Source organism: Lytechinus variegatus, chromosome 17, assembly GCF_018143015.1.
Source record: "Lytechinus variegatus isolate NC3 chromosome 17, Lvar_3.0, whole genome shotgun sequence".
Classification (NCBI taxonomy): domain Eukaryota; kingdom Metazoa; phylum Echinodermata; class Echinoidea; order Temnopleuroida; family Toxopneustidae; genus Lytechinus; species Lytechinus variegatus.
The window spans coordinates 14990164-15005100 of record NC_054756.1 but is presented as its reverse complement, the minus strand read 5'-3'; the positions used below and the strand labels follow the sequence as shown (position 1 = coordinate 15005100).

The 14937-nt window shown below is 34.1% G+C and overlaps 1 protein-coding gene across 1 annotated transcript; it reads right to left on the bottom strand.

Annotated features, from left to right (window-relative positions):
- Positions 1-2666: 2666 nt before the first annotated feature.
- On the bottom strand, positions 2667-14937 carry LOC121431362. Its single transcript, XM_041628900.1, has 5 exons — positions 14778-14937; positions 11996-12280; positions 10823-10855; positions 6153-6258; positions 2667-3242 (listed from the first exon to the last, which is right to left on the bottom strand). The coding sequence occupies exons 1-5, from the start codon at positions 14875-14877 to the stop codon at positions 2933-2935; spliced, it is 834 nt and encodes a 277-aa protein (XP_041484834.1). The 5' UTR covers positions 14878-14937; the 3' UTR covers positions 2667-2932.

Here is a 14937-nt window from a genome sequence, read left to right as displayed (position 1 = left end):
GTGGGAACATAATTTGTGTGCCCCCACAACTGGCCAGTACAGTGTATCTGCCACTAGTTGTGACTATAGTTTCTGTTTGTTTGTGGTAACTCCCATAGGAACTCGGCAGGACAGCATTTTTTTTTTGCTGGTACACGCCAAGCTGGTATATAACCAATTACCTTGGAAACATTTTACGTCTAGGTTAATCAGTCATAGTGGCTGACATTATAGACGACAGACATCACTCTTGGGCTTTTTTTTATCAAAGTGGATACAATGGCAGAGTTGGGATTCGAACTCACAACGTTACGATTATGAGTCCAATGCTCTAACCACTGGACCACACGACTCACGTGATATTGGATCGGCCCCGTTTTTAAAATACATTATGTTAGGATATGGTTCTCATAATACATGTACACATAAACATAATAAGATCACAAAGGAGTACATGGTATATTATTTTCCCTTTTTTCTGTCTAATTTATATTTGTATCGTTAAGTCAGCAAAATATCAGGATTGGCACATCACGCTATAAATTGCACTATACAGTCTGGTTTTCTATCCCCTTTCCTTTCGAGGCCTCCATTACTTTCAAGCTCCAAGCTTAAGATGGAGGTCTCCCACATTTATATATATGTATGTTCAGTAATTAAAGAAAATTTATATATAGATATAATTTTCACAGTAGAGTTGATATTTTATAACGATTTATGTACATTATTCAATATGTTTAAAAAAAATATTTGCCTATTATGTAATATTGAAAAAAAACTTATTGAATATACTTTGTTTTTGTTTTGAAATGTGGAAATAAAATAAATCAAATCAAATCAAGAGCCAGTGGCGGACCGTGAATCGGAGGAGACAAAGCATTGGAGGGGCACAGCGTTACACTACAGTGCCCTTCCGATGCTTTGTCTCCGCCGCCACTGTCAAGAGCACGCTACGTGAAGAGTGGCTCGAAGTATTAATTGAGATATAATTTATTTTTGAAGTAGTCCAAAGATAATGAGTTAACTATGTCTGCAGGGAGTTTATTCCATCAGTCGAGTATGGTTGATTGATATATTCATATTCCACAATCATCAAAGTACATTTCGTAATCATGTTTACAATAAAAAAAAATGCATAACATAAGCAGGATTGAAACGTAGCAATGAAATGAAAAAAGTGGAGGGGTCTACTAAAAAGCAGAGCTTGTAAAATGTAGACCCCCTATCAAAACTTTATACAAGGGTAATATGATACAAATAGAGTAAAATAATCAGCAAAATTCTATAAAATTATATAGATATAAACACTGTAACACAAATGTATTTACACTATATACAAAATTAAATATTGACTTAAAAAAATAATCAATACTACCGTGGATAAGTATGAAGTTCACAAATATTAGATTGAATCAATAAGAATTCAGGAGAAATTTTTTGATGAGTAATTTAAATCGTATAAGATTAGCTGCCTCTTTCATTTCTCTGTCCAGAGAATTCCAGAGTTTTGGTCCTGTGAAAAATACAGTTTTGCTAGAAAATACTGTTTTACTTTTAGGTAAGTGATAGTCATTTGATTGTCTCGTATTATATGAATGTAAAGTATTGTTTCTCATAAATTTCTTTTGTAGGACATTAGGTACACATAGAAAGATACAAAGAAAGAGTCCTGGAAGGCACTAGCTTTATGCAAGATTGTAAAAAAATCATTTGATCTGTTATTCCTATCAAACCAACGTTGAGGATGGGTGAACTTTCATTTCAAAGGACACATAATTGTAATGATCCGTAATTAATATTACACCAAATTATAATTATATAAGTATAGGCATACATATAATCGCAATTACAACCACATGCATGTCACTTGTAACATACATGAAAATGTAACAGTTCACATAATTTTCAGTTACAATAATTAGAATTACAAACATGATCAAAAGAGCAAATCATATATATACACCATAAGAAAATTTTGCATCCTAGATAAAACACTGGTATATCCCATTTTGGGTGTAATCTTACACCCTAAGTGGAAAGTACAAATGCACCTTATTGACTGCTCATATAAAATTTTTCACCAAGATCAGATAGAAAGGCTTGTTTGCACCATAAATGTGCAACTTTTTCACCTTCTAAGGTTGATTGATATTGCTCATTCATTATTATGCTTCATCTCTGCAGGTGCATAATATCGCTATTATTGCATTCTTAAAGGTTCGCAAAATTAATGAGCATAATAATTTTTACACTCATCAGCACCTCTTGGGGCGCTGTACTAACCCCTAGGGTTCAAATTTGAACCCCCATTTCTTCATGTTAATTAGTGTAGTGCGCCATCTGCATTGACTGCATACTCCTGTAGAGAAACCTTGAAGAAGCCCAAAGATTCCCACCTCTAATCATGCTAATCACAAAAGTGTAAATGCTGTGTTGATACACCATCACCACCAAAGTCACAAGAAATTCCTTCCTATAATATGCCCATTGTAACCCCCTCCCTTAAATTTCGTGTTTTTTTTTCTTCTTCAGCATCAATGACATAATCCTATATATTCATGATATTGAGGCACAGCGGTTCAGCTGTTATAGGTTTGAACAAACTCGGTGCATTCTTAAACCGTTTTGGAAGGCATTTATCTTCATTAACAGGGCTTGTTTCATGAAAAAAATATAAACTTGTTATAATAACATATTTACAATAACAGCTAAAGCTACTGAAATTCTTCAATCTTATTGGCTAATAATTCAATTGGTACAGAAATTGTGTATTAATTTGTCATTGTACAAGTCTTGAAGAAACGGGACCCATGCAGGTCACCGGGAGAGAACTCGTCACAACATAATCATGATGACATGATTTCTTCATGTTCGAAGCAGTCGGGTTAAAAAAATCACCATTACACCATCGCTACCACCATGTCATCATTCTCCACTACTGTCAACGTTGTCATCAACATTCCAAAGTTGTGGTTTCTTCTTCCCCATTCTCGGTTATTTCATGGTACACCACTGGCGTCATCTGTGCTTTTACTTTGGAATCGGGCACCGCTAACGGTGGTCGTATATCAATTTTGACGGGATTGCGTCGCGGTAATGGTGGTACGTCGGCGGTAGCTGCGGCAAGGTTGCGTTCAGGAGCACGACTCGGCTTCGGTCTACGTTCAGAGCTGGGACGCCGCCTTATCATGAAAATAAAATCGGAGTAAGGTCGTTTTGTCTTGCGCCTGACTCTCCCACTCGTCTCTCCTGAAGAAGTGCATCTATTGAATGATATTCAAATTATACATTAATTATTGATTGAAAATTACGTAATCATTAATTCAGGGCCACGTGACACAAATGTTTGCAATTGATCGCTAATTTGAAGGAACAAATCTGATTGGTTCCTCGTCAGTCTAATGAGCAAAATACGAATGAAACGATGATGAGTCCCATTTTTTTATTTATTTATTTTTTTAAACAAGTGCACACCTAGTTACTAATAATGCATATATCATTTCCGTTTATTTGAAAGCAGGATAAAAGAGCATTGTAGATTAAATGCCTTGCTAACGGTATAGGTGCCGCGGCCGGGGATCGAACACGGGACTTTCCATGTACAGCCAGGCGCCTTAGACCACTCGGCCACGGCACCTCCCATCTTGTTACGTTGATCCGATCAACTACAACTATGGAACGCCAGCTACATCAACATCTAAAATGCATGTTTGCTAGATGATGATGTATACTCGTGCATTGAATCGTTGTCTTGAACATTTTAATGTGTGCCTCTTTGGTTATTGTTTCAATGATCTGGCAACAATGCTTTATCAATTTCGTCTGTATTTATTCATGTTCTAATGATATGTTTAATTTCTATCGTCTCTTTGTCTTTACGTGATCATGATAGCAACTTTTAAAAAAAAAATAATGAATTGGAAATAATTGCTGAATCGAATTGAAAAAATAATGGACATTTTGCAAATTTCCTGTATAGAAAATTATGACAATGATGGATTTCCATATAGTTGAGGTTAATCAGATCGATCGCAATTAACTCTTTGTAAGTCGGGCCCCGGGTGTGTGTTATGCATATACTAAGAGAGTAATAAGAATTGTATTTTCGGTCCTAATGTCAAGATTCAAGATTGAGGCTGAGTTTCTTAACTCCACACCGTATACAAGCAAGAATCGCATAACCAGCGGGGGGGGGGGGGGGTCGTAGAACATCTCATAGTATGCAAAGAAACCCTGCCATTCCTTTTAACTTTAAACATGTTAAACAGTAAACATCGATAATTGATGCCATGAAACCGTACACTAGTTTCGAAACTCGTTTAGAATTAAGGATTATGCATCACTTCCTGAATAATGATAATTATGGACCAATGCGTTCTGACAAAATACACTCTTTTAAAAAAGACTAGACTGTTAAAATCACAAATGTGAATGAGACTGTCAGGTAAAAAAATATGGGTCAAGATTGACAAATTTGTTGCTTTAAAAGTATACATGAATTTAGTATTCATTGAGCTATACATTGACCACGATTTTGTTTTACTTATTCACCAACACATTGATTGATTGATTTGACCAATCCTTTTAAGAATGTTTACATTTAAAAAATGTTCATTTTAAAGCTTCGGCACGCTGAATAAATACTCCGGGAAGTGGAAAGGGTTATCAGAGAAACAAAAGATGACTATACAACCCAGACCTAATTATCTGTTCATTTAAAGCTAATGGCCATCATTTAGAACAATTTAGGAGACTCCGAAACCAGACGAGAGTGCTTTTGTGCTCTTTCATTGTCAAGTTTAATTAATTTGCATAAGTTAGCGGGAATTAAGATTGTTCTTTGTTTCAGTGAAAAGACAAAGGAAGATGAAACACGCAAAAATGAGCCTGCTTAAAAAAGGACGTAGTTTAAGTTGTCACTACTGATGGATTAGGACGATTAAGTATGAATAGGGAAATTAAGATCACTTTTTAATGCAGTTCTCGATATGTTCAGTCCATGTATCTTGTATAATATATTCATTGACGTGTAGTGTACACATTTTGTATAAAAGGAATTGTCTAAGTTTTGTTACTTTTGGAAGTTCATTATGCAGTTTTTATGGTCTATAACTTTTATAAGAATGTATCAATAGGAAGATACTCTCCTATTACCAATCTGTTTGTATTACCCTTTTTGCGTATATATTTTTTTTCATCACAATGTTTAATTTTCATTTTTATACCAAGATGTGCGAACCCAAACGACATATTTTAAACGTTGGGAATGGGGAAAGAGCCGAAATGAATGGAAATGAATAAATTGTGTGGATATCTTGGTAAATTGTCCTGCATGTTAATTGTCAGGCTTAACTCTCTTACCACATGTAGACTTTACTACTACTACTACTACTACTACTACTACTACTACTACTACTACTACTACTACTACTACTACTACTACTACTACTACTACTACTACTACTACTACTACTACTACTCCTCCTACTACTACTACTACTCTTACTACTACTCTTACTACTACTACTACTACTACTACTACTACTACTACTACTACTACTACTACTACTACTCTTACTACTACTACTACTACTACTACTACTACTACTACTACTACTACTGCTACTACTACTACTACTACTACTACTACTACTACTACTTCTACTACTACTACTACTACTACTACTACTACTACTACTACTACTACTACTACTACTACTACTCCTACTACTACTACTCTTACTACTACTACTACTACTACTACTACTACTACTACTACTACTACTACTACTACTACTACTACTACTACTACTACTACTACTACTACTACTACTACTACTACTACTACTACTACTACTCTTACTCCTACTACTACTACTACTTCTACTACTACTATTACTACTACTTCTACTACTACTACTATTACTACTACTACTTCTACCCCAACTACTAGTACTAGTACTACTACTACTACTACTACTAAGACGACGACGACCTCCTACCAACCTACCTACCCACCTACTAAAACTACAACAACAACACATAAAATCACAACTATTGCTGCTGCTGCTGCTATATCATTACTACACTAATACTACAATACTACTATTGCTAAAACTATTCTTGCTGCTGCTAATAACCGCTTTAACCATTTAAAAAAGATTATTACTTACCTGTGGACCACAATCATGACAATAGCGATGATTAAAACGACGATGATTATCGCACCACCCGTGGCAATTCCAATTAATTTCCAATCGAAATCAAACGATTTTGTATCTATTAACAAAGTCAAATTATTAAATGGAGAGTAAACGATTATTATAAATTTAATACATTTTGCGAGTTTTCATTAACAGGAAAGTAAAATAAGACAACTTTAAAGGACAAGTCCACCCCAACAAAAACTTGATTTGAATAAAAAGAAAAAAATTCAAAAAGCATAACACTGAAAATTTCATCAAAATCGGATGTAAAATAAGAAAGTTATGACATTTCAAAATTTCGCTTCATTTCACAAAAACAGTTATATGAACGAGCCAGCGACATCCAAATGAGAGAGAAGATGATGTCATTCACTCAATATTTCTTTTGTTTTTTATTCTTTGAAATATGAAATATTTTGATTTTCTCGTCATTGTCATGTGAAATGAAGTTTCATTCCTCCCTGAACACGTGGAATTCCATAGGCGGATCCAGGGGGGGGGGGGGCTCGAGGGGCCCGGCCCCCCCCCCCTATTGGCGGAGCAAAAAAAAAAGAAAAAAGGAAAAAAAAAAGGAAAAAAGGAAAAGGAAGGGAAAAGAGAGGATAAAAGAAAAAAGGCAAACATAAGAGGAGGAACATGATTGAAAAAAAAGCATGAGGGGAAGACTTTGAAAATAATTTTTTGAAAAATCTGTTTGTTAGGATATAAAATTTTCGCTCGCGCTTCGCGTTCTTATTGTCTTTTAGGGGATTTGCACATCTTGCTCAATATGGAGCATGAAGTCAATATACAAAACATATTTCAGCTGGGAAATTGAACTTTCATTATTTGTTTGATTTACAAATTGATTTTAAAAAGGTGCTCTGTAAAAATGTCTGTGTTATGGTCTGAATATTGTAATTTGTCAGGTACCTACTATTTTCCTGTATTCCATAAAGTTTTCAAAAAGTTCCCTATTCAGGTCAGTTGTCAAAACGTATCTGCTAGCGCTGCACGCTAGCATTTTGATTAGTGAGTTATGTATATCCCAATATTAATTCTAAATCAAACTACTTTGATGACAGTTTATCAAAAATTTCGGCTCGCAATTTCGGCTCGCATTGATAAATATCATGCATCTTATGCATAATTACAAAAGTGCTTTAAATTTCTAGTTTTCAGGCCATTATATTTTATTTCGCGCTCTCATGCTTAGGAAGAGAAATAGGAAGATAGTCATCATTTTCTTATGATAACATAATGCCCTTATAGAATGTCCCGGTCCTATGTAAAAACTCAAAGTAATAGTAATAAAATACATCAGCTCTTTTTTAACTGTGATCCATCACAATTCACAATTTTCCCACAAAGTGTTTGCAATACAGAGCTTAAATTGATCCTTTGTTAGATCGGAATATCATATATTTTTAGCTCGCGCTTTGCGCTCGCTTTATTGATTTTCATGATAAGAAAGGTACTTTCTTAAAAGAATACCCAAATTCTAGGTCGAAATCTAAAACACACATTGATTCAGATACGCAGATTGTTCTGTATTTAAATCATTATCCAGTTTCAGATCACAATATCAAAAAGTGTCTGCTCGCGGATAAATAACTTATCCTTTTCACGCTTCGTGCTCGCATCAATAAAGTTTAGTTTATATACTTAGAGTCCATCCAAGATTACAAAAAGTGCTTAGCATTTCCATTATTCAGGTAAAAAAGGTCAAAAAATTTCAGCTCGCGCTTCGCGCTCGCAATATTTGAATGTTGAAATATGTAACGTCTTCATGGCTAAATGCAAGAAGTCCATAACAGGTACAATTTCGAGCAGTTCAAAACGTATACAAAAATGTTCTGCTCGCGCTCTGCGCTCGCATTATGAATGAAAGGAAGATCCCCACTTACTCATCCTTTTCATGATTTACAAAACTAATTGAACAGAGTGTCTTGTTCAGTAGGTCTAAATCTCGAATTCTTTTGCTCACGCTTCGTGCTCGCATGTTTAATTATAAACCTATTCTGTTAAGTTACAAAACGTGCTAAGAATTTCCATTCCTTAGGTGAAAATGTCTAAAATTTCGGCTCGCGCTTCATGCTCGCATTATTTGATTTTTAAAAATGTATAACGTCTTCATGGCTAATTGCAAGCAAGTATTTAACAATACCTTTCCATCACTTCATTTCTGCTCACTCTTTACGTTCGTAGTAGTTATTAAGTTGCATATACACATCTTTTTTTTCAGGAAAACAAACATTTCCCAGAATGTTCAAAATTTTAGGAAAAAGTACATAAGATTTCCAAAAAATTTAGCTCGCGCTTCGCGCTCGCATTATATAAATAAGGGTTATGGTATTATACATTTATGTTTCATAAGAATAAAGCTAAAAAGTGATCATTAGGACTACCCCTTCAAAGAAACAAAAAATCCCGGCAAAAATCATATTAGAGCGGCCGATCGGGGAAAATATGGCTGAAAAAAATTCCGGGCCCCCCTATTGGAGAAGGCTGGGTCCGCCCCTGGAATTCCATCATTTCAACATTTTGTGCTTCAGGCAACGAGGTCCTAATCGTCAAATTCGTAAAAATTGAAATATTGTATAATTCAAACAATAAAAAACAAAAGAAATAGTGAGTGAGTGACATCATCAACTCTCTCATTTGGATGTAACTGGCTCGTTCATATAACTATTTTGTTAAAAATAAGCGAAACTTTGAAATGTCATAACTTCCTTATTTTACATCCGATTTTGATGAAATCTTCAGCATTGTGCTTGTCTGATTTTTCTCTATTGATTCAAATCAACATTTTTCTGAGGTGGACTTGACCTTTAACAAATTTGATTAGTTGCGGGCGAATTTGTTTTCGTGGGGGGGGGGGGCAAAGCCAAAAAGGACATTAAAATTTTATGTCACATTGGGCGTTTTTGTGCAAATGAATATATTCACCATGATATTATCATCTGCGTAAAGTAGTTGTGTGTTTTGAAGTAGTTAAGTTGAGCAAAGCCTTTTTAATGTTATTTCTGATTCATAACATATTCAGCTTTATTAAGATTTCATATCTGAAGTTGTAAAATAAACGTGCAAAGGACTCCATTTAGTGACTCATGAATAGGATACTTGTCTCACTAATCGAATAATGCAAGCACGAAGCGCGAGATAAAAAATGTGATATTCCAACCAGAAAACTGGACATTCTAAGATTTGTTTTGTAACCAGGAACAGAACGAGCATCTTACTAAACAATAATTGATACGAGCGCCAAACGCGAGCCAAATTTGGTGATTTTCCAAGAATTGAAACTAAAAAATGGTCATTCTAAGCAAGTTTGTATCAAGGAACAGGATGAGGACAACAATAAAATAATGTTGCGAGCGCGAGCCAAAAATGTTGTGATTTTCTAACCTAAAATGTTTTATGCTTTACTTCGAAAGGGTATTTCATTTTGAAAAAAGGCATTTTCCATTTTGGAAAAAAAGGAATTTTTTAACCTACGGAAACGTTATTATCGTCAGACAGGTTATCAGATCTGGCAACTTCCTTGATTTTGATTGGCTGAGATGCGATGCCACTGTAGCACTAGCGTACCTAAGGGGGTACGAAATCGGGTACGAAATCCTATATTTTACTATTTTACGAAATCCTTTATTTGTGTGGTTGAAGACCTTGTTTTTTTTTGCTTGTCAATTTTTTTCGCGGACGAAATATCCTCAACAAAAATTGCCCCCCTTTTAGAAAATGCTAGGTACGCCGCTGCACTATCGTAACTGTCGGATAAATGGAGACCTGTCAGATAAAATGTCCGACAAATCCTTTCATGAAATGCTTCCCTGATATTTTAATGGTTGAAAGGCCTTTTGTGTTTGATCTCTGCACTGTAAAAAATATTGGGTTAAATTTTTACCACCACGAGGGTAAATAATTATGTGTCGAACCAATTTTGGGCAGTATTATACCAAACGCGGGAGGCATGTTTTCCAGTAAGGTTAAAAAATAAGCAGCAATTACTTTAGAATGGGCAAAATTTTCATCACACTGGATAAATAAAAATGCCCAAAAGAAATGCACAATGTTGGTTGGACACATAATTACCCTCATGGAGCACATTTACCCAATATTTTTTAGAGTGTGGAGTAACATGTGATCGAAACACTAGCCCCTAATATCTTAAATGTAAAAATCCAAATTATGGGCTTATAAGAACTTGGCAAGAATTTTAATCCTTAAAAAACATAGTGAACCACGATCGATGATCTCGTGTTGCATAACTCGGACAGGTTTGGATGTTTTCATAGTAACAGTTGTAAATTCCTCAGTTATGGAGAAAAATAAATCTAACAAAATAGACAAATAAAACTAGATTTATACAGGTCATCTGGCAAAAACTTACATACTTATATACATGATATATATATATATATACATGTTTTTCAATTTTCCTGTTTCACTCGGGGTTTCACTTCACAACAATATCGTCACTTAATCTATGATTAAAGCAGTTCTCACCACTATTGACTGGAACAGACAGCCAATTCAAGTATTTTAAGATTCCCGTAGTTTGGTATATTGCGAATTATAATTGGCCCAAAATGATTGTGAAAAAATTCATCATTTTAACAGACTTCCTTGTTATCTCTACAAAAGGAAAAACGTACCGCAATCAGCAGATCGATCGAAGCCGAGGTTTACTGAAAAAAATTATGAGAGCATTGAGCAAATTATGTTCTTTCTTAGATTACCTACTTGGCTATATGATTATCATGATTATCATTGTGACGACGACGATGAATCATGACAATAGAGATTATGATGATTGATATCAGTACAAATAGTAGAAAATGTTATCATCTATCATTATAATGCTATCATTTATTACATTATCATTATCACCACTATCATCATTTTTTAAAATCATTATCAAATTTATCATAATTTTTCTTGTGGATTCCACATTCAAGATTATTCTACTGTTCCATTAATGCAAGCATACATAGAAACTTGGTTTCCAGTGGCTTTAAATACATACAAACTCAAAAGATGGAAAATACGATGTAAGTTTCATAGTAGGAGAAAACTATACACAAACAAAATAACTTAATGATGACTTTATGCAACGACTGAATATCTCTTAAAATGTATAATTTATGATTCATGAATAATGATGATTAGATATTTGCGTGCTGCTACATTATCATACACCCTTCTATACTAAGCGGTATTGTAAGTGATGTTTCCGAATACATTCGTAATTCCGAAGCTTCGTTATTCCGAAGGTTCGGATATTCTGAAGGTTCGTTATTCCGAATGTTCGTATTTCCGAAGGTTCGTAATTCCGAAGGTTCGTTAATCCGAAAACGAAATGATTAACGAACCTTATTTCGTTTTCGGACAAACGAACCTTCGGAACAACGAACTTTATTTCGTTTTCGGATTATCGAACCTTCGGAATAACGCCACAAAATAGTGTTCGGATTAACGAACCCTTTTACGTTTTCGGATTAACGAACATCGAGGTATAGGCAATTTACGTGTTTCGGAATTACGAATCTCCGTAATAAAGAACCTTCGGAATAACGAAGTGTAACCGATATTTCACTATCATTATTTTCTTTCTTCATCATTATAATATCATTACCACCACTGTTATCATTATACTTATTATGAATGTCGTCATTGTTGTTGTTGCTCCCCCCCTTTCCGTTTTTTTAAATATCCATATCCATCAATTCTCCACCAGAAGAATTTTGCCTTTCTATCTAAGTGCATTGCAATTGAAAATCAATGAAAGCAACAACAACAAAAATGTAACGAAAAACATAGGACCTAACTCTGGTATATAGACGTCCAGTATAGACCACCACAGAACTGCTGTAAGTCACCGGTGCATGGTATACCACAATACTCTTTATGAACACGTCCAGTTTTGTTGCAGTTCAGGCAAAGACATAGACATTCCGTCTCCCTCAAGATGCCTGCCCACGGATACCCGGCATCGTAGCACAACCCGGTGCAATTATCCGGGGTGTAACTGGAATTGCGTGACACATTAAAGGTGAAACTCATTTTGCTATGACCCATGCATGTAGCATTGTAGCAACCGTCGTACCTCGCATCTAAAAGGGGAAGAAAAACAAACCAGAATCTCATGTAATTTTCATATGTGTACATGTCATTTTCTCAAATTTGGCGCATAGATACTTTAGAACCTGAATATTCGAAATATGCATATAACATTTGTAAAATTAACATGGGTCCATGCACTTGATTTTTTTTTCTATAGAGCTTCAAAGTTCAACCAAATGGATGTTCCTGAGAATTGCGCATTCAAAAGAATTTGGCATTGTTCATTGTTGTTAGACCTCACGAGATTTGATTTGATCACTACAATGAGTTTACATGCACCTCTATTACTCAGTCAAAATTCATCAAATTTCACAAAAGAGTTAATAACTGTATCATTAAGATTGAGAATTTATTTATATATTATATATATATATTTATTTATTTATTTGTTTGCAATTTGAAGTGTTACAGCACTGTCAGTTCTTAAAAAATGGCATAAAGATAACACAAACTTAATCTAAACAATGTGAAAATGTCAATAACAAACTATAAAAGTACAATAAATGCTGCACTTTATTCAAAATCCATGCCATTTTCACCAAACTGCATGTGCAAAGTTGTAGACGAAGGAATACCTAAGCGGTGCAAACATTAAAACATAGGGTTCATGTGCTTGTTTTCAAACTATCAGCTTTTTTATTAGAGCAAATGTGCTTTTTAAAGCACCAAAAATGCGCCAAATGCTTTATACCTAAGTGAAGAAAAATTAAAAACCCATCTACTATTTATTCAAATTTTATTCTTTGCAGCACTGCAGAGTAAAGTATTTTAAAAAAGTAGAAGTATTTTTAAAAATGGCCCATGGAACATGGAATAATTCCAGCTTTTTAGCTTCATGAAATAACGCATCGGATCTGAAGTAAGTTTTAAGTGCAGATAATGGGAAAAATCAGCTCATACCTAAAGCTAATTGATTACCTGGTCCTCCAATGTGACGTCAGCGCGCAGAATTTTGTCTATATATATATATATATATATATATACATATTTATATATATATTCCCTTTATGTCTATTTCTCTCTCGCTTCAGATGTGTTGGGACAGCGTACCGTAAACGATTGTCAGCCCCCTCATTTGCTTTATTATTCCACGATATCGGTAAAACTGAGTATATGATTTTCAGGAAGAGACTCTCGCAAACCCGACCCTCTTTTTGATTTTGACGTGTCCTCTAGAATTTGTGACGACACATTTATCGAACATTACTGAGGTAAAATAATATCAGAATAATTAGAAATGTTAAGAGCAATCCACATCAGAATTTTTTTTAAATATGCAAATGGTCGCATTTCATAAGTTGGATATGCAAAAAGGGTGGCGTATAAACAATTTTCCACACGGTGCCATGGATAAATTGTTGCTACATCACAGTATCTTGACCAAATTTATTGAGTAATATCTCATTTTGAAGCTAGAAGTATAGGCTAAATATATTACTATGAATTAAATCAATACAATATCAGGAACAAAAACTATAGCACATTAAGTTTGAAGTAACAGGGGTGGCGGAGCCGGTGGATGTGGTAAATGATAAAATATTAATTAAACCTAATTAACAACTTACTATAATATGTAATATGACTCTTATTATCATATTTCTGGGCGTTTTAAAGCAGGGAACAACTAAATGTCATAAAAATTTGACAATTTTGAAAATATGCAGCAATGGAATACATGTGTATGTCAGCTCTGATCTGCAACCTAATCAATTAGTAAACCGGAGAGATTTGGTAAATTATCTAATATGTAATCTTAATTTTTAGTACAAATGTTGTGTATCATTGCAACAAACATTTCTACCCATGATGTTGTCATTTTGCCAAGTATATAAATACAGTAACAGGTATTTGGGGGCAAAAATGTGAAATTAAATACTGTTAATTAATTAGTATAATTAATACGCATACAATAATAGATAATTATTCGATTTTTGGTACAGATTTAATTATTGATGTTTCAAGATTATAACTGCAAAATACTAGGGTGATCCAATGTTGCATTAACTTTTGTTTTGACACCATTTTATGTGCAGCAGGTCCAATTTGAGGAAAACACATTTCAAAATTCACATTTACATTGACGTCTATGTAATAATTAGCTGTTAATTAGTTATTTTAAGAAAAAATAAAGGTAATTTAGACTTAAAACATGATAAAGGTATTCGAGACTTAAAACTTTTTCATTATTTATCGAATGGTAATAGCTATAACATATCAAAAAATAATTTTTTTGACCATTGTTTATTTTTACCCTGTTCGCGAAATTGGACCATCTTATGACATGCGACCAAATACAATTTAGAAGAAATTTACAGGAAGCAGTGAAATCTCAAAGGTATAGAATTTAGATCGAAAAATATAATCGTAAAAGTATGTCTGAGTAATATATACTTAGAAAATGACATGGTTGATAAGCACGAAATTCGTTTTGAACGTCTCAATGGGTATACTTATTTTCTCTATATCTTATGAGTTTTTGTGACTTACAGTTTAAGAAGCTCTCGGATCTTCCCGATGATAATCCTGTCACGAATTCAACAAATAACAATGTTCCTAAGCAAATAAAGTGCCAATAAATCCAATCCATGTTTCAGCGGAGTTTGTATTAAATATTACATAATATTTTAAACAATATTTCCTAAAAATA

Excerpts from the sequence above, each read along its gene's own strand:
- LOC121431362 (XM_041628900.1), bottom strand. The coding sequence starts at position 14,877 with ATGGATTGGATTTATTGGCACTTTATTTGCTTAGGAACATTGTTATTT. Across the intron at positions 10,856-11,995 it reads CTGGACGTCTATATACCAGA|TAAACCTCGGCTTCGATCGA; the intron begins GTTAGGTCCTAT and ends AATTTTTTTCAG. Across the intron at positions 6,259-10,822 it reads CGATCGATCTGCTGATTGCG|ATACAAAATCGTTTGATTTC; the intron begins GTACGTTTTTCC and ends CTTTGTTAATAG.